At 47.6% G+C, this 17768-nt stretch overlaps 1 protein-coding gene across 5 annotated transcripts in view; it reads left to right on the top strand.

Moving 5' to 3' along the window:
- The window catches only part of SEC31B (SEC31 homolog B, COPII coat complex component), a 37521-nt gene extending 23429 nt beyond the window's left edge, over positions 1 to 14092 (top strand). For 4 of the 5 annotated variants that reach the window (XM_039377880.1, XM_039377878.1, XM_027718780.2 and 1 more), the window contains 11 exons: positions 334 to 479; positions 1731 to 1904; positions 2524 to 2712; positions 3406 to 3619; positions 4016 to 4339; positions 5393 to 5431; positions 8305 to 8360; positions 9604 to 9750; positions 10153 to 10269; positions 11653 to 11724; positions 12255 to 14092. In XM_039377880.1, the coding sequence (XP_039233814.1) occupies positions 334 to 479; positions 1731 to 1904; positions 2524 to 2712; positions 3406 to 3619; positions 4016 to 4339; positions 5393 to 5431; positions 8305 to 8360; positions 9604 to 9750; positions 10153 to 10269; positions 11653 to 11724; positions 12255 to 12434 (1658 nt within the window). In that variant the 3' untranslated portion in view covers positions 12435 to 14092. The remainder of the gene's footprint in view (positions 1 to 333; positions 480 to 1730; positions 1905 to 2523; positions 2713 to 3405; positions 3620 to 4015; positions 4340 to 5392; positions 5432 to 8304; positions 8361 to 9603; positions 9751 to 10152; positions 10270 to 11652; positions 11725 to 12254) is intronic. The other variant, XM_027718821.2, reaches the window with a different exon arrangement.
- Positions 14093 to 17768: the final 3676 nt, after the last annotated feature.

The raw sequence follows: 17768 nt of genomic DNA, 5'->3' as shown, positions 1-17768 counted from the left end.
ATTAGGAAAACCTTCTACACTCAAAGAGTTGTCAAGCATTGGAACAGGCTGCCCAGGGAAGCAGTAGAGCCACCATCCCTGAAGTTATTTAAAAAACATGTAGATGTGGTTTAGGGACATGGTTTAGTGGGACTTGGCAGTGTAAGGTTTACAGTTAGACTTGATCTTAAAGATCTTTTCCAATTTAAATGATTCTAATTAGGTGCAGATCCAAAGCTGTCAACAGCTTTTCATGCCAAGCCAAAGTAAGAATGCTGAGAGATGAGCATTGGGTTTAATGAGCTCTTCAAAAAAGGAGTGTGTTAAATGTTGGCTGCATTTCTTCCTTTCTAGACATGCTGGGTGCCCGCCTAGAGTTGGAGGGAGATGGAACCTTGTCCAATGATGCCTGCCTCTGCTATATCTCGTCAGGCAATGTGGAGAGGTTGGTGGAATGCTGGGTAAAAAACCATGAGACTTCGTCACCACTTGCCCTCCAGGTACAGGTGCTATAATGTTGGTTTGACTCCTCTTTAGACCATTCTGGTAGCCCTGAACAGTTTGCATTATCCCATCAAATAGTGTATCTGGCTTCCAGCAGACAGTGAAGACCTGTTTGTGCTCACAAAAGTATCCCCTTCTAGCCCGATTACAGGCTTAAGTCAAAAGGAGGCTTGCACCCTGAAACATTCAGGGTTTGTGTGTTTAGAGAGTACTGACCACACTGCACATAAATCCAGCCAAAGACAGGAGTCATGGCCTACCTGCCTCTCTTACATACTGATGTCATCTCTGAGCTTCCTTTTAGTCAGGGAAGTTTGAGGTCTACCTGTCTTCTTACCGGTAGTATCCTGGGAGTACATTTGCTGCTGTGCTTATCATGTATAACTTAATGCACCAGTTGTCTGGCTGTACCTCAGAACAGCCTCTGGCAAAATAAAATGAAGTCTAGACTGTGTTATTCCCACTGCAAGTAGAATGATCATGTTTGGGTAGTCACATCTTGCAGATGAATCAGGGGGTTTTAAGTCAATGTTATTACCTACCTGTTACACTTAAACCAGTCCTGGCTAAGTCACTAACTCCTGTTATGTCTGTCACTCACCAGAATGAGCTAGACAAGTCTTCTACTCAGATATCTGCACATAATGCGCTCTGCTACAGAGTACCCTGGTTTTGCAATCCCACTAGTGAGTAACAGCAAAAAAAGGCATCTTCAGCACTCCTGGTTATGTTTGAAGCTGGCCTCCTCTCACCAGTGGGAATGTTTCATTCTACAGCTGTAGACATTACTTTGATTTCTAGGAGTTGAAGGAGTTTGGAATAACTAAAAACCTTCTGGTCCATTTGTCTGCAGTAGTAGTTTTTTCTAGTGAATTTTTCCTGGTGTGGTTTTAATTCTTCCTCTTCCAAGCTGATAGCCTATAACTCCGAGAGTGTGTAGTAACTTCCTAGTAAAAAGATTGTAGTTGATTGGAATGTCCTTGTGGCTTCTGATTTTCTTTTTTCCCCTTACTGTAAAATTAGCAGTGTCAGGGTTTGCTTCCTGGTTCCTGTGTTTCTCCAAGTGTACCTGGGGAAATGGTCATCAGTGACAGTATTTGGTAGAGTGGAGTAACTTCTGTCCACGTTGGACCCGATGTCAGCTGAAAGCTGGGAGAGCCATCTGGTATTGTCTCAGCATGAGATGGACCAGTAAAGCTAGTCACGTTCTGAGTGGTCTCTTTCTTCCCTCCCCCTGTCTTATTCAGGATCTCATAGAGAAGGTGATGGTGCTGAGCAGGTCCATTGAGATGCTCCGAGGCACAGCAGGACAAGCACCAGGCCCTGTCTTGGCAGAACGAATCACCCAATATGCCAATCTCCTGGCATCACAAGGATGCTTGGCAGCTGCAATGAATTACCTACCCAGCACTTCTAAAGAGGTGAGTGAGAAGCAGGTTGTTGTAGAAAAGAGTACTATATGGGGAAAAATGGTACATTGTATGAGAGAGAGCTTGGGTTTTGGCATATATCAGGACTTAAGGTTTCACCTTCATTATGGTAATTTGAGAATAGAGGTATGTGAGGGGGTTCCAGAATATGGCTTTTGTCTTCATTTGCTTTGTCTTTGTAGTGCCTTTTATTCGGGGAAAAGGAAAGGAGCTATAGAACTGTAAAATGGTTGATGGAGAACAACACTGGGAAGCAGCTGTCTGGAGAAGCTGCCTTTGTTCCTGAAACTAGATGGTAGAGGAAGGGGTGGTCACCTTGCAGTTTGAAACAAATCTCTCTAGTGCTCAAATGTGGGGAGAGATTGGGGAGGGAATACTCTATAAAGACTGGGGGATCAGTGAGACTTCATCTGCCTGGGAATATGGCTGGTGATGTCCCAGATTGTCATTTACTATTTGTTGTGGTTTTTTTCCTGGTGGCTGTTGGGGAAATGGTTAGTTTTGCAGGTTGATTCACAGTGCTTTAGGGCAGAGTCTGCTTTAAATGCCTCCCCATCATATTCCATCTGGGGCTCTCAAAGCACTTCTTCTAAAGCACAGTTTGTTTCAGCTCCTGATTGAACAGCTCCGGGACCGGCTTTTTCATGCTCAAGGGGAGAATGTGGGTGATCAGCAGCCACCCCCTTTTCCCTACACTCGTGTCAATGTAGGGGTCATTAAACACTCATCTCCAGCAGCCAAGGGTGGTTCTGCCCTTGAAGGAGCAGCCCACAAAACAGGTCCCAGACATCCAGAGAAGGTAGGCCTTAAGCTCAGGTGTTTATGGCCTGGGGAGGGGGAGGAAGGCTACTGGGTTGTGGAAGGCATATGAAGTAATACGAAATGACACAGATTGCAGACACTGAGGAACTCATCAGTGATGTCCTTCACTGGAACAAACACAACCTCTGTGATAATCCAAAAGTAAGCTGTTTGTCAGCTTTTCAAAAAGCCCTGTCCTACATACAGTCCCTGGAGAAGGCTGTTACAAGTGTAGTGATCCACTGAGATCTCAAATCTGAGGGTAAAGAGGCTGTGGTTCACTCTCCTATGTCCATCTTACCCTCATATCTTAGTAAAATTAGTGTAGTAGGGCTTCATCTCAGTTCCTGCACAGGAAGACTGTTCAGGAAGTTTTGCTTCTGGCCTCTTTTACTTCATTATTGTTCCTTCATTATTTCCTCTAGTTGTGTTTCCAGGAGGTCACTCTATGGGAACTGGCTCCTGAGGACTAATCCTTTTGAGAACCAGAGAATACTCTGAAGAGTGGGATGCTCATCTTGTTGAGCAAGTTATGTGGTGGGAAAGGCCTTTGATCCTGTTCATCCAGGGCACTGGCAGCAGCAGCACCTTCTCTTGCCTAAGAAGTGACAGGGATAAAAGTGCATCTCCTTGTGTGTGTATGCACATGCCTCTGTTGGCCATTTGCAAGTTCCTTGTTTTTTAATTGCAGCCCAACTATCAGTCATCATTTGCCCCTTCAGCACCATCTCAGCCTTCAGTGCCTTCCCTCTTCACGCCTCAGCCGGTGCCAGCCATGTCTGTGACACCTCACCACATTGCCACTCCCCAGGCCACCACGGGTCCACAAACAAGTGTTTATTCCAGAGGGCACCCATACCCACAATACAACTTGGGCTTGAATCCAGCAACTGTCTCAGGGCCAGGTAAGCATTGTCTGATAGTTGTGTCCATTTCCCAAGTTTTCTGAGACTAAAGTCTTCAACATGGATGGCTGCTCTACTTTCTTCCTCAGAGACCTATTGTACTGGCAAAGAGAAAGTCAGCTGTCTGAGAGGCTTTTCAGTGCTTCTGACACATCTAGTTCTAGTAATTGTTGCTACACATCCACTGATACTAAGCATATGTAGGGGTGGAGAAGCCACAGTTAACTTAGTGGCAGTTTGACTGTTTTAGCTAGGGCTGTGGCAAGATATGCCTGGCATGGATATATTCTAGGATATGGCTTGAAGAAGGGAAGACTTACTAGTATGAAAGAGAGCATCAAGAGTAGTTTGCACATGAAACAAGTGATGCTGATACACTCTCTTTCTTGTCTCTAGCTGTGTCACAGTCTCAGCCATTTGGACCAGTGGGAGTCAGACCTGCTGGTCCTGCTCCCTTCCCCAACCAGCCTCCTCTGCCACGACAGTCCATGCCCATGACATCTCCTGGTGTTCCACCACCCAGGCCTGCCCTCTTCACTCCAGCCTCAGTCCCATCATCTCAGCTTCCTGCAGCTTGTCCTCTCCCTGTGGCAAGTCAATCTCCTCTAGATTTCTCTTCAGCACCTTTCAACAGCCCCCTGAACATGGGTTACCCTCAGGGAGGTCCTGGAGCTCCATCTACTAAACCCCTGCCGGCAGCCATTCCTCCTCCTCCCACAGGTAAGTATGGCTTGTGTGACTGGTGTGTCCAGGACAAGCCCAGATGGGGTTTGCAATACAGAATGGACATGGATCTTCTGAGATCTGGTCTGTCACTGTAAAGGCTGGATACGGTGCTGAGGCAAACCTTACAGGCACATGGTCTTGAATCTTGCCGTGGTGGTGAAACACAACAATAATGTCAGTCTCATTCAGCCTGTTAAGCTGTTGTGTCTCCCAGGTTGTGTTTGCAAGATGTCTCTTCAGATCCTCAGTGCACCCTGAGTAGTCATCCACTCCAGAGGCATTTGCTCTGACAGAAAGGGTGATGGTTCCCATGGAATGCCTGTGGAAGGCTTGGCTGATCTCACCCTTTCTTATGCAACTTACACAAGAAGTGCATTTGAAATGCTGTGAGAGCAGCTTGTCTGTCCATGAGATATGCCTTGCTTAGCTTCAGGATTAAATTCCTCTGTCTGCTGTGCTCTAGTTCTTCCATTCTTTTCCTGTTGTCATAAAGTGCTTGTCTGGGAATCACTTCTGGATTCCTCTGTGCAGTGCTTTAGACCGCTCTGCACCTATAGTTTGAATCCAGCCCAGCATGCAAGTGCTGTGAAGTCTTTGCTAGCATTATAAAGAAAAGATGTGTTGTTGGACCTAGCTCCCAGTGGATGGGCCTTGCTTCTTTCTATTTCCCACAGTATCACCACATCTGGTGTTTGTTAATTCTTTGCTCTCTCAGGGAACGGGTTTAGCCAGGCTGTGGAGATCCCTAACAACAACACTGACAATCCACAAATTTTTGAGCAGACGTTTCTCCAAGCCACACATATTCTGACAGTGAAGGAACTGAGGCTGACGTTTGCCTCCACCTGGAATCCTTTGCTGAACTGTGTTTAACCAAGGATAGCAAATCCCACTGTGTGAAGCCTGTGGGGACTACATTTTTAAGACAGAGCTACAGCTGGACAAATTCCTTCCTGAAAAGCTGTTTAGGACAGTAGTCCAGAGACCTTGCTCACTGAGTAAAAGCTGTTGGTGATGATGATTTTTCCACCCTGCCTTGATTTTCAGGTTTCTTCCCTTGGCTAGATCCCCACATGGATCATGCAGGTAGTACCCAGAGAAGCCTCCAGACCTGTGGGGGAGGCAATGTTGCTGCTTCCAGTGAAATGTGGGGGGTGTGTGCACTTTTTGATGTGTGTGCATGCGTGCATGCTCGTTGCTATTGTTTCCTTGCATGCCTGGGGACCTCTACAGCTGGGGGTAGGGAACATACCTATTCTGAGGACTAGTAAGTGACAGCTGAGGATGTTGGAAGTGAAATGAAAGCTCTGTGCTCTTAATCATGAGTTTGGGTACAGAAAACAGGATCTTCATCTTCTTCCTTCTTTACTTTCCTCCAGTTCTGGAGGAATTAGACTATTTCAGTCTTTGTCTTTTCAGGTAGTTCCTAGGCCAGCAGGATGGGGAAGCAACCAGTTTTCCTTTCTTGGTTCTCTAGGCAAGGAACAGGCCAGTGGTTGTAACTCATCTCTTGTTTTCTCCCTATTACGCTCTCAGCCTTGTGCATGGCTTTACTTGCACTTGTGCATGGCTTTACTTGCACTTGTGCATGGCTTTACTTGCACTTGTGCTTTCCCCATGTGGTTTGGAGGAGGTGAGTGCCAGCAGGAGCAGTGGTAGAATAGAGCTTCTCAAGCAGAATTTGGGGGCTCTGTTCTGAGGGCAACTGGAAAGCTTTTGACTTTAGTTAAAGGAGGAGGTTTGGCTTTGAATCTTAGTTCATCTGTTGGGGAGAATTTGGACTGTAGTGGTTTTCTGACTGATACTTTGTCCTTATTTCTCTCCTTGGTATTCACTGATGTTGAGAGTAGTTATCTTCTAGTCTACATTGTCAGTGGGGTAAGGCTGAACGTCTTAGTGGCCTGTCACTGCACAGTGACTGCTGCTCATTGCAGAAACCATCTGCCAGGCACAAAACTCTCAGCTTTACTTACGAAATCCAAGTACTTGATAGGCACTAACACCACCAACCAAATCTGTCTGTGTGGAGTGAAACTCTGGAAAGGGAGTTGTCTGTTCAGCAGAGAAACAAAATATCCCAGTTTTTCCTTGTCAAAGGAAAGATGATTCCATGGCAAAGATTTCAAGCACTTCCTCAAGCTGAAGATACACTTTGGGAATTCACTGCTGTGAAATTCCCTTCTCCTTGGCAGTACTTGCTCCCAGTTTTAATGGCAATGTAGGGCGTGGCCAGTTTAGCAGTGGAAATTGGCTTCCTTGACAGTGCTTTCTTGCTTGCTGTTATTGTTCTGGTTTTGACTGGTACTTTTCTTAATCTGAAAAGGGACTGTAAAATCACTCAATCTGACTGGCCAAAATTTCTCTCTTCGGAAATTTCTGTGAATATTATCACTAGTGGAGTGAAGAGAGATCTCCACTTACAGAAATCCCATGCTCCTGGGGAGTGTCAGGGACAGGGTGAAGGACAGCAACATGTTGGCTCATCTCCTTTCTGGCCAGGATAATCCCCGACTCCAGCCTGTAATGGTCTTGTTTTTTCTAGGACAGACATTGCTGGAAATTGCTGCCATGGGGCATGTCTTTCAGGGATGGTGAGAAATCCTATTTCACAAGTAGCATAGGCAAGATAGCATTTCACTGCAGCAAAATGTCCTGTTGTCTCATGGCTGATGATTAAGTGCCTGGCTTACAAACTATAATTTGAATAGCTGTTTCCTGTGAGGATACAGAGTGCCACTGGGTTGGAATAGTGCCAAGGACTGCTAGGCCACAGGCTCAGTGGGGGCCAGCAGAGTTCTAGGGCACAGAATCTCCAAAATAAAAAGAAGTGCCAATTTAATTAAACTACTGATCCAAACTCATCAGAGACCGAGTCTTGAAATCATGGGAAAAGGGAGGGCAAAAAGAGGCTGCCAGAATTTTAATAATAAAGGTAATTAAAGTAATGAAGCACCTTTTGCATCTTTCCCCTGTGATTTTTAAAGCTCAGTTCAGGATCAGTGGCTCATTAAGTGTGGCACTGAGCTCCAGCAATTCTGATATTGTCCCTTAGAATTATTCTATTTTCTCACAAATTATTCCTATCTCATGGGCTTGAGGTTAATAATACTGGGGTTTTGTCTAAAGATGCAGATACCTTTACAGGACAGCAGCAGACAAGGTAGTTGCAATTTGACCTTTGCAGAATGAAGTGTGGAAGTCTTTTCATGTTGTCTGATGCATTTTTAATTACCTGAAGTGAGGTTATAGGCAAGGTACCACAGAAGAATCTGCTGAGACACCCCTCTGCTCCCAAGGCATTTACTGGTTAAGTCTATTCCCTTCTAGTTGGGGAGTCAGCAAATTTTGCTAAGCTTTGGTTCTGATCAGGATTTTGGAAGGGCAAAATTTCGACTCACCTCAAATCTTTCCCCCTTTATCAGAGCAGCCTGCCTTGCTGTGGGCTGCCACTGTGAGGCATTCCTGTGAGTCCTGGTGAGAAGCCCTGTCACCTGTAGCATGGCTCTCGCTGTGGTACCACACTGCCTGATTCTCTGGGGAACCCCAGGAACCCCCTGAACACACATGCAGGTCCTGACCAAGGTTCAGGCCTGACTGAGGCTGACTTCTGCAGCTTGTGCAGAATCTGGAAGGCTTCATGTAGCTGCAAAAAAGTTTCCTGTGTGCAACTGGGTGTGTGCCAGTTCAGTCTGATCAAACATCACCTCATGAAGGCTGTGCATGTTCTCAGATGCTAAGAATGCAGTTAAGAAAGAGAAAGGGAAGCAAGAACAGTTCATGGACCTGTGAGCTGAGTCTGAAATTCCTTGACTGAAACAGTCTAAAGGTGTAATAATGGAGGAATTGGAACCAAGGACCCTTTTCCTGAAGGAAGTTCTAAACCATGCAAGCCACCATGAATTGTGCTGTGGCCACCTTCTTAAAGTCTGACCTTTGTGTCTTGTTCTCTGTTCTGGCAGCTCAGGAATCTTGGAGTGATCCCTCTACTGGAAGAGGAGGCCTTCAAAAGAAAAAGGTAAGCTTTCATCTACAATGTGTGTTGGTTCTGTTTTAGCCGGGGAGCTCCATGTAGCAGATACAGTCCTATAAATGCTCCTTGACAAACTGAGCAGGTCTCTATATGTGTTGGTCTGCGTACTTCTGCACTTCATGCATAGCTAGGACTGGAATCTTAAGTCATCTTGACTCTTTGCCATCTGAAGTCACATGCTGTTCTCCAGGGTGGCTGTTTTGTAACATGGTTATCAGCTCTGATGTTGCATCTTCTGTCAGTACTTCCCGTGCTGTCTACAGTTGTTTGTTATTAGAAATACAGATTTAATCTTATGCCCTTGCCTACTCAGCTGTTTTGATAGTGGCTGAGGTCACGCTCCCTTCGCACTTGACAGCTGGGGGCAGCATTTCCCCTCAGCACAGTGAGACCCACAGTAACTTTCCTCAGATGCTGTTACCAACTGATAAGGCACTTCTGCTGAATGAAGCTGAGACAGCTGTAGCTGAGAGCTGCCTGCTGTATTGGTCCCGTGGCTCTCTGCCTTGTCATGATTGCCCTGGAGGACCTGTGAGCTGAGCTCTTTTGCAACAAATGCTCTCAGTACCCCATTTCTATCACTGCTGCCTGTTGGCAGGTGTGGCGAGAAGCTTCTTTGGCACCATTCCCAGCCCCCACTCCTCTTCTTTAGCTTGGAACAGACTTCTCGCCCTTTTTTCTGGCAGCATAGCTGGGAACCTGCTTCAGGCTGTGCTCACTACAACAGGATTAGCCTCTTGTTAAAGCCATCTCCTTTTGATCTAGCCCTGTTGGAGTGAATCTGTCATGACTCTCAGGCTTAGCAGGGGCAGGATGAAGTGTTTGCAAGAGGAATCTCCCCCCATGCCGTGGGATTTTCCCCAACACTTGCTCAGTTGGACACTTTACCGCTGCTAATCTCTACATTCAGGACTCGTGCCGTTGCAGAGCCAAGGCAGCTTTCTGAGGACCAGTGCTTTCAGGGGTAACGGATCTGTTTGATTGAACAATTCCAGAGGAGTTTTCTTGTTGTTGCTTTGACTGTTCATCTCAGATGCAAGAGGAAGGGCCCCATTCTCTAAGTCAGGGGGCTGAAAGAACAGGGATGTGTTACACATCATCTTGAGAACTGGACACTGTTCAAGTTAGAAAGGAAGTTGAATTTGACTGTGGAGAGTGTAACCAACCTTTCTTCATTGGACTTGGTTTTCTTGATTTTTTTTTTTTCTTTCCTTTTTCTTGCTGACAGTTGCCTGAGAAATTTACTCCTCCAGCCCCCATCACAGCTCCAGTAATGGGCCTGCCTACTGAGCCCCAGGCGATCCATCCTCAGCTATCCAGGTTGCAGGAATCTGGCCAGTCACCCCCAGGAGCACCCAGGGAAGGCAGCCTGCAGGTACTCAGGGGAAGTGGGGCATTCCCCAGCCACCACCGCCTTGTCAAGTAGAAAAACAACTCAGCTTTTGAGGTTCTTATTACTTGGCAGCTACAGAGGGCTTATGTTACTCCCTAGCCCTTACAAGACATCTCTGCCTGAGTGTTAGAGGAGTTGCCAGGTTGGAAAAATGACACCTGGGTATGTCTGTGAGAGAGGGAGGGAGGCCAGGCAGGCTGTCAGCCTGCTTGAAGTTGGAAATCCACAGAGACTTGAAGCTATATTACAGTCTGAAGACGCTGTGCTTCCATATATTTTCTGGGTTTGTGAAGGGGTGAAATTCCTTCTGTTGTGTAATTTCAGGAGGGGAATCTACCTACTCTAGCCTTTCATGTTTCTGTTTTGTTCATTTCTCTCTGTCAGTATCACCAGCTACCCGTGGAGAGTGTTGAGAAGAAGGAGCTGCCCCCTGAGCACCAAGCATTAAAGGCCACATTTGAAGGGTTGGTGCAACGCTGCTCTGCTGTCGCCACTGATCCAGTAAGTCCTCCCTTCCCTGATCTTTTGACTTTTTTTTCCCTCATAGATGTTTGACTGGTGCTTCCTTCTTTTGTTTGGGTAAAGAGATGAAGAGTCTTGTCCCTATAGCCAAGTTAATCTCCATCTGCCTCCTTCCTTTAGGGTGTAGGCTTGTTCATCTTTGGGAACTGAGATGAATTCTCCAGCATTTATCCACTGTTTCTCATTGCCTTTCTGAAGCAATGGTTCTGTCCTCCTGGGTCTTTCTTTTAAGAAAAGTAGAAGAATTTACTCAGCTAATTCAGCTTACTGTTTCACTGGCTTGATCTGCAGATAGTTCAGATAGTTCCTACAGAGCTGGTATTACCAACTATTCTCAGAGCTTAGAGGGAAAAGATGAGATATCCTAGCTGGAAGAGAAAGCCAAACAATCTTTTGTGCCCGAGTCACTGTAATTTCTGCACCCTGGTTCCTGGAAGGCTGTTGGCATACATGTCACATTGCGTGAATGTTTCAGGCCAGACTGTCGTGTTTGCACATTGTGCTACATTGCTAAGTCTTCCCAGAGCTTGGGGGCACCATGAAGCCTTTTAGAATACTTCTGCTTGATAGGTATTGGGATAAGCACTGAGCCCAAACTGCTGTCCCAGAGTCAGGCAACTTGAGCAGCATCTTCAGCGTGTTTGCTCTGTGCTTTCTGAGAGTGCAACACAGCAATTTCTGGAGACCTAAAGGTTCCCTCTATGGACAGAAAGGCCTGTTGGTTTGGGCTTAAGCACTTGACTTAAGTGTCAGTTGAATGGCTGGACTGGTACAGCAGTGCAATGCACCTGAACTCCCGTGGCTGCCAGGCCTGTCCCAGCAGTGCCCAGAGCCCAGTTATCCATGGAATAATTTATCTAGATTATTCAGGCTGGGGTTTATGAGGTCAGTCACACGAGAGCTTCAGGACTCAGGCCCTTTCCTTGGTGATTACCTAGAGTGGGAAGGATATTCCCTTTTTATCTCAAGAAGACCAGGAAGAAACTGTTTCTTAGGTCAGTCAGGGTGAGGCTGTCTAATTGTCCCATGGGCCAAGTAGTGGATATTTCTCACACTGTGGAAGTACTCACTCTCTCCTGTGGTCTGCAAGCACTGGCAGAAGGGAAGAACGCCTAGGCTGGGAGATGGGAAAAAGGGCAATCCAGCTTCCTGTCCTGGGCAGAAAATGTGTGCATATACGTGCATGTACGCATGCACAGAGGGCATGGCTGGCTTGTATCACAGTCCCTGGCTGCCAGAGGCTGAGATGCAGCTGTATTGTAAGGTTGCTTTGGAAAGAACAGGGGGGAAGGACTGAGTGAGAACACCTTGAGAGGTGGCTTTGAAGCTCTGGCAGAGCTAGCAATACCTGTTTCGCTTCAGAAAACCCGAAGGAAGCTGGAGGATGCACTGCAGCGGCTGGAGTGTTTGTACGACAAACTCCGTGAGCAGGCGGTAAGTAGATGCCACCAGTCCTTGTGGTCCAGCTGGGTTCCTGATCCCACCTTTGCTCTGGGTTGTGGGTCTTGGTGTCTGTACCAGTGTATTCTCTTGGGAAAACTAAGGGAGTGCCAAACCTTGTAAAGACCATGGATCCACCCAGCCTTATATATCTTCTTCTTTAACTTTGGCCCAGACATAGTGTAAGGAAAAGCTGGGGAGGTATTTGCAGGGTGCTTTTACCACCCAAGAAGGGTACTGGCACATAGAGTCGAGATGGGAAGGAGCAATTGGGGGTAGTTAAATGTGAACACAGTGTAACCTCTGGCTTAGAAAACTGAAGCTGCTGATGCCAATTGCTCATGCCAGCTGGCAGTTATTGTAGTCTGGGAAACCAAGGGAAGAGGCAGACTATCCTTCCTGCCAGTGCTTGACTGTGTAGATGCTGTTTGGTGAAGTGGAGAACAGTAGGGAAGGGTATGGAGGGAGAGAGGCCTGTGTTACATTGCTGAACATGCGAACTCATTTCTTCTCCCTCTCCACAGCTTTCTCCAACCATCCTTATGGGTCTCCATGAAATTGCCCGATGCATTGAGGCTAAGAACTATGCACAAGGTCTCCTCGTTCACACCCAAGTAGTGAGCAGCAGCAGTTTCAGTGAGGTGTCTGGTTTTATGCCCATCCTGAAAGTCCTCATGACCATTGCAGGCAAGCTGAATGTGTAAAGAGTGGAGCAGCAGGAACAGTACACACCAAGAGCTGGTGGACTGCCTCACCTGTTGATGTGGTGCAGGTTGTGGACTCTACTTCTGACTATGGAGAAATAGGTCGGTGCCAGTGCCTGGAACAATTCTAGGCCAGCACACCTGGCCCCATCCACTCTCCAGACTGGTGCCTGCAACTCCTGGAGACTGTTCTTTCTCTCTCTTCTTTCTTACTAGTCTGAGGCTGCTTTCAAGCCCAGGAATCTCAGTTTCAGGCTGTCCAGGTTGCACATAGATCCTTCTTCTTCCCTATCCCTGGCACAAAGTGGAACCTCCTTCCCTCCCAGGAGATAAACAGGGCTGGCACCTGCAGCACCACCACAGAAGAGCCTTAGGCTCTATTCCCTGCTGTAGTGTAAACCTGCCTGAGTGGTAGCTGGGCTCCCTTGGGACCTAAGCTGGGGTGTCCCCACTCTGCTGGGCTGCAGCAAAGATCTTTCCTCATTCCTTCTTTCTCTTCATTCTCATCCTTGACTCACCCTTTCACTCCACAGCACCCATATCCTGCTACAACTAGGTCTAACTACTAGTTTGCTCTGGCCAGCTTTGGTTCTCTTTTCTTTGCCCAGCCCTCTCTTTATAAGTCAAACCTCCCGTTCACCCACTGTCCACCCTCCTTTATATTTTTTCCCCCATAAGCTGCAGGCTCAAGCCCATTATGTTTCAGGTCCAGGGATGATTCCCGCTTTCAGTTCCTGGGACTCTACCATTCAGGAATGTGTGCAGATTGGACTGCTCTGTGCACTTCTCCCCAGAACCAGACACATCCTGTTTTGGGGCTAAAAGCTGCCCTTTCTGGCTCCTGGCCTTTTTCACTTCTTTTATGTTAGCACAGCTGGACTTTTACCCACTGGTGTTATCTGAACGCTTCCTACTTGAGGCTTTTCAGATGGCCTAGGGACTTTAAGAGCAGCAGGGATTGTTTAAGTCTCATAAAGATTTCCCTTGAGCTACCCTGACCAGCCCAGACTTGAGCAGGGAGAGACAGCTCATTGCTCCAGGTGTGGTGCATTCAGTCTACAGTAATAGATACATGCAAAGGTGGTTCTCAAAGACCCCTTGGCACTGTGGTAGTAAGAATATGCTGCAGGAGATGATGCTGGGAGGACTCGAAGATATGGATTGTGCTGAGACTTTTCATCACTGTGGCATTTCCTCTGGGGTAAAATAGATGAATGAAGCATATCTGTCCTGGGGAAGAAGTCTGGGAAGGCAGATGGGATTTCAGGGCACATCTCTGTGTGTGTATATTTCCCTCTCTTCCTCCTTCCTTGCCTTCCTCTCTCTCAACCTCCTCCTTACTAACCAGGCAGCATAATCCTTGAGCCCTAGCTGGGAGCAAGGCTTCTTCCCGACATTAGGAAGCAGCCAGCCCCTGCTTCCTCTTCTTGCTGCTTGAGTGATAACGGTATCATGGGCCTGTGGTTCAGTACACGAATCAGCCTACTCTACCATGAGACTTAGTAAGGAGGAGAATCGGAGAAAGGAGGAAGAGGACATGTCTCATTCTCTCCTTCCCAGGTCAAAGTGCCTCCTTGTTGCTGCTGTGTTGTTTCTATTGCTGCGATTTGATGCACTGAGAGATTACAGAACAGTGAAATAAAAGCTGTGTTTTGTGATGCTTTTTTTCTTAAACTTGTCACCTCTGGCTGCAGGGGACTTCCTCAGTCTGCATGCCACCCACTGAGAGCTGAGTTCTCAGCTTTGGTGAAGGGGCAGTTGAGAACTGGGGGGGGGCAAACCAGATTCTGGGCTCTGCTGATGTGGGCAGCATCCATCCTGTTGTGGTGAGACCTCAGGTCTTACTTACTCCTTAAGACTGCAAGGTCAGAGAACTGATCTCCAGATCACCTGCCTCAATTGTGACTGTTCATCTGCATCAAACACAAGAAGGCCCCCAGACTGGCTGATGTTCTCTTGGGGAATCACAGCAGTGTTGGGGATTTCACACTTGACACCAAGAGTTGGAATTATGTCAGTAAATAAACAGAGAGCCCTTGATGAGATTCTCTCCTGTTGGAAATAAATGTTACACCACTGAAGCCATGCAGCTTAAACAAGGATGAGTATTGGACCTGTGAGGAAATTTATACCATTGAATTGTCAGTTCGTACCATTAGTTAATAACTTACAAATCTATTAGCTGATTTCGTTTAAGCTTTTAAGGAGGTGAGAAGGCTGAAGTGAAACATTGGAACTGAGATAAAGTCAGAGGAATCAAACTAGCTTCTGATAAAAGAAAGTAATTCTGATGTAATCTCAATTTTTTTTGTTTGTTTTTGCTGTCAGCTAGCTGGTATATATACAGGCCTGCCAGACAGCACACATGAAACTCTGAAATATGCAGGACTATATTACCTGGCCTGAGATTGGAGGACTTAGGAGGAAGCAAAGGCTCAGAAAGACTGGATGGTGAAGATTTGTTGCTGGGAAGGGACCGGGATTTATGAGAGTCAGGGTCACAGCATTCAAGGAAAACCAGCCTTTTGTAATTCTGCTGCTGGCAGACGCAAACACGAGATGTGAAGGAGTCTTGAAGAGCTTTTGCAGCCTGGCCTAAGAACTGTCCCCCATCAGGGAGATGCAAGCTGATTTTTCAAAGGCTACACTTGTGCAGCATCAGAAGGGATCATAACACAGGTAGCCCAGGTGGCATACATTTGCTTAATGAGTATATAAGGAAAATCCCAGCCTTCTGAGCTCATTTAACAAGCCTGGCATTTCTTAGATTCTGCCTTTCTTGATTCAGTTGTAGTACCCTGTGCAGTCCAACCCCTTGCTCTTTTTAACTCAGGCCATTTCTTACCACTGAGAAATAAGCACGGATTTTTCCATGTATTTCTCAGATGCATTTGATTTTAGTTCCCTCCAGCACACTCGGCTCCTGCTATCCAAGACTTGTGCAGAGACTGGCTGTTTGTCCTCCCTTTGCTGCAAGTCCTTCCCACCTGCCCCTTTGTCCCACTGTTGCTCACTTTTGCTCAGGTTTACCGCTACAAGCACCATCCCTGAAGCTCTTGGTAGGGAAAACAGGCAGGGGAAGTGAGGTGACCCGCTTGAAAGTGTTGGAGAGGCTTGTGGCAGAAGCCCTGCTTCTGTGGCCCTGGTGTGGTATGTTACACATACCCTGCTGGAAAGTGCTCCTCCATTTATAGCAATATCTCTGCTGGCTGGTAACAGCTTTTGATCTGTGGGCAGCGGCCCCTCTGCTTTGCCCCCTCCCATGTGGGCACCCCTGCACTAGAGAAACCATTTTCAGCTGGGTGAGAAGGCTTTTGGGTTGGCAAAGAATTTGGGGGGGCAGGCGGTGGGAGGCAGTAGGAAAGAATCCCTGGGCACAGAGAACAGAGCTCTAATCCTGTCGCAGATAACATCATGTCTGCAGGCTAGGCTTGTGTGTGTTTGGGGGAGCTGGAGGGGCAGAGATTGTTAGGCAGTATTTGTTTGTAAAGCCACTTGCTCTGAAGATAATGCTTGCACTAACTTCTATTGAGGGAGCAGTGTGAGTCCCCACAAAGTCCTTTCCCAAAGTGTCTTTGAAGCCAAGAACCCATTGAAAGGAAGAAAGGCCAAGAGAGGGGATTAGTTTGTTCAGCAGCTGTGAATTTCAGTGGGAGGCTGATGAACTCCAAAGTCTTTGTTGAGATGTTTTTTGTAAGGAGCCCTGCTGGAGGGAGAGACCCACACGGGGGCCGCGGCCTTAGACAAGAAGGAATCTGAAGCGGCGGGGAGCTGTAAACGGGCCACAAGGACTTTTCCCAAACACTTTTCGGAAAAGGTGTTGTAAAGAGATCGGAGGGGGATTAGCATGTGAAATGACACTTTCCATTGACTCCACAGAGGGGAGGGGAAAAGGGCTGGCTGGCTGATTTATTAGCATTTTGTTCCCTGCTCTATTCTGCTCCCCCAGCAGCCCCCCTCCCCTCTCTCCCCTCCTCCCGAGCCCTCTAAAGAGGTTTGGATTGGAAAAGGGAGCGGGGGGCTGCCTGTTTGTGTGTCATCTGGGCGAAGGTGACCACCTGGGAAGCTGAATGTAAATATTTCTCCTCTGAGGAATGCGCCTTCATTAAACCGAAATGAATACATGGAAGCATCCAATCCTGCCCACAATGGCAGCAGGGCCTTTACCACTGAGGGCTCCCTGCGCCGGGAGGGGGGACCCGCTGCTGAGGTCAGCACATTTTGCAGCTGCGGTGTCGCCGTTTTCCCCCAGCGGAAGCAGCGTGTGGCGATGGGGCTGGCACAGGCCGTGCCCCACACGTCCCCCTCTCCAACAGCCCTCACTGCGCCCAGCGGGCACATCCCGGGCTGTGCCACGGCCCTCGCGGGGCAACTGTGTGGGGCAGCAGTGTCAGCAGGGGAGAGACAGGGTAGGAGCGGGAGGAAAAGGGAAACGGCTTCCACGTCTTCTTTTCCTGTGTTTCCAGCTGGCCGTGGAACGGATGGGAGGGAGGAACAGAAGGAAAAGAGGGTAGAAGTTGTCCTCTGCCTTGCCTTTGTTCTCCCTGCCTCGCCATAGTCCTCGAGCCAGCCAGTGTTAGAGCTTTCCCTGCTGGGCAAGAGGCTTTTGCCCCCTCTTTGCTCCCCTGCCCAAGGATGCAATTCCACCACGGGGAGATGGAGGAACTGCTGATGGAGATACAAGAGAGACCTAAGGCAGGGTTGCTGTATTAATAAAAACCTCTGCAGAAGCAGCTGGTGGTTTGTGTGTGAAGTGGAAGTGTTTCGGTTTTCCCTGAAGGTGGGCCAAGATGGTTTCTTGCAATTTTTGAAGGACCAAATTCTTGGTTGACATGAATGCTCTTGTTCTGGTGAGACCCCAGCTTGCCCTAGGTCCAAATTCCCACTCTCGATGAAGTATTTGATAATGAAGGAAGGGGCTATTTGATAACAAAGAGGCACATACAGACTGAGTGTCTCTAATATCTGAGCTATGAAGTGGGCAACTGGGCTCCTGCCTGCCCCCTCCCATCCCATTTCCTCCTGGCAACTGCATTACAGTTGGATGCACCCTCAAGAAAGATCGAGAAGAGAGCATGTCCTTTCCCCTCCTGGTAGGACCCAAGGTTGTGCTGCATGAAGTGGACTGACCAGGTCTTCCTGGACTCAACAGATGGGTAAGCAGGTGGGTTTTAGTCTCCAGGACTGAAACTACAAACACCCACAGATGCAATGGGATGAAAGAACACCCAACTACTTAGACACAAGCATTTTGCAAGCACTTGGCTACTGATTTATTGCATTGGCTATTGGTTTACAAATATTGGCTACAAGACAGGTCTAACGGCCAGTAAC

This window comes from Pipra filicauda, unplaced genomic scaffold, assembly GCF_003945595.2.
Source record: "Pipra filicauda isolate LSUMZ 115617 unplaced genomic scaffold, ASM394559v2 scaffold96_size2947999_pilon, whole genome shotgun sequence".
Classification (NCBI taxonomy): Eukaryota; Metazoa; Chordata; class Aves; order Passeriformes; family Pipridae; genus Pipra; species Pipra filicauda.
The sequence above is the reverse complement of the archived record's forward strand: the minus strand, read 5'-3'. Positions and strand labels throughout refer to the sequence as shown.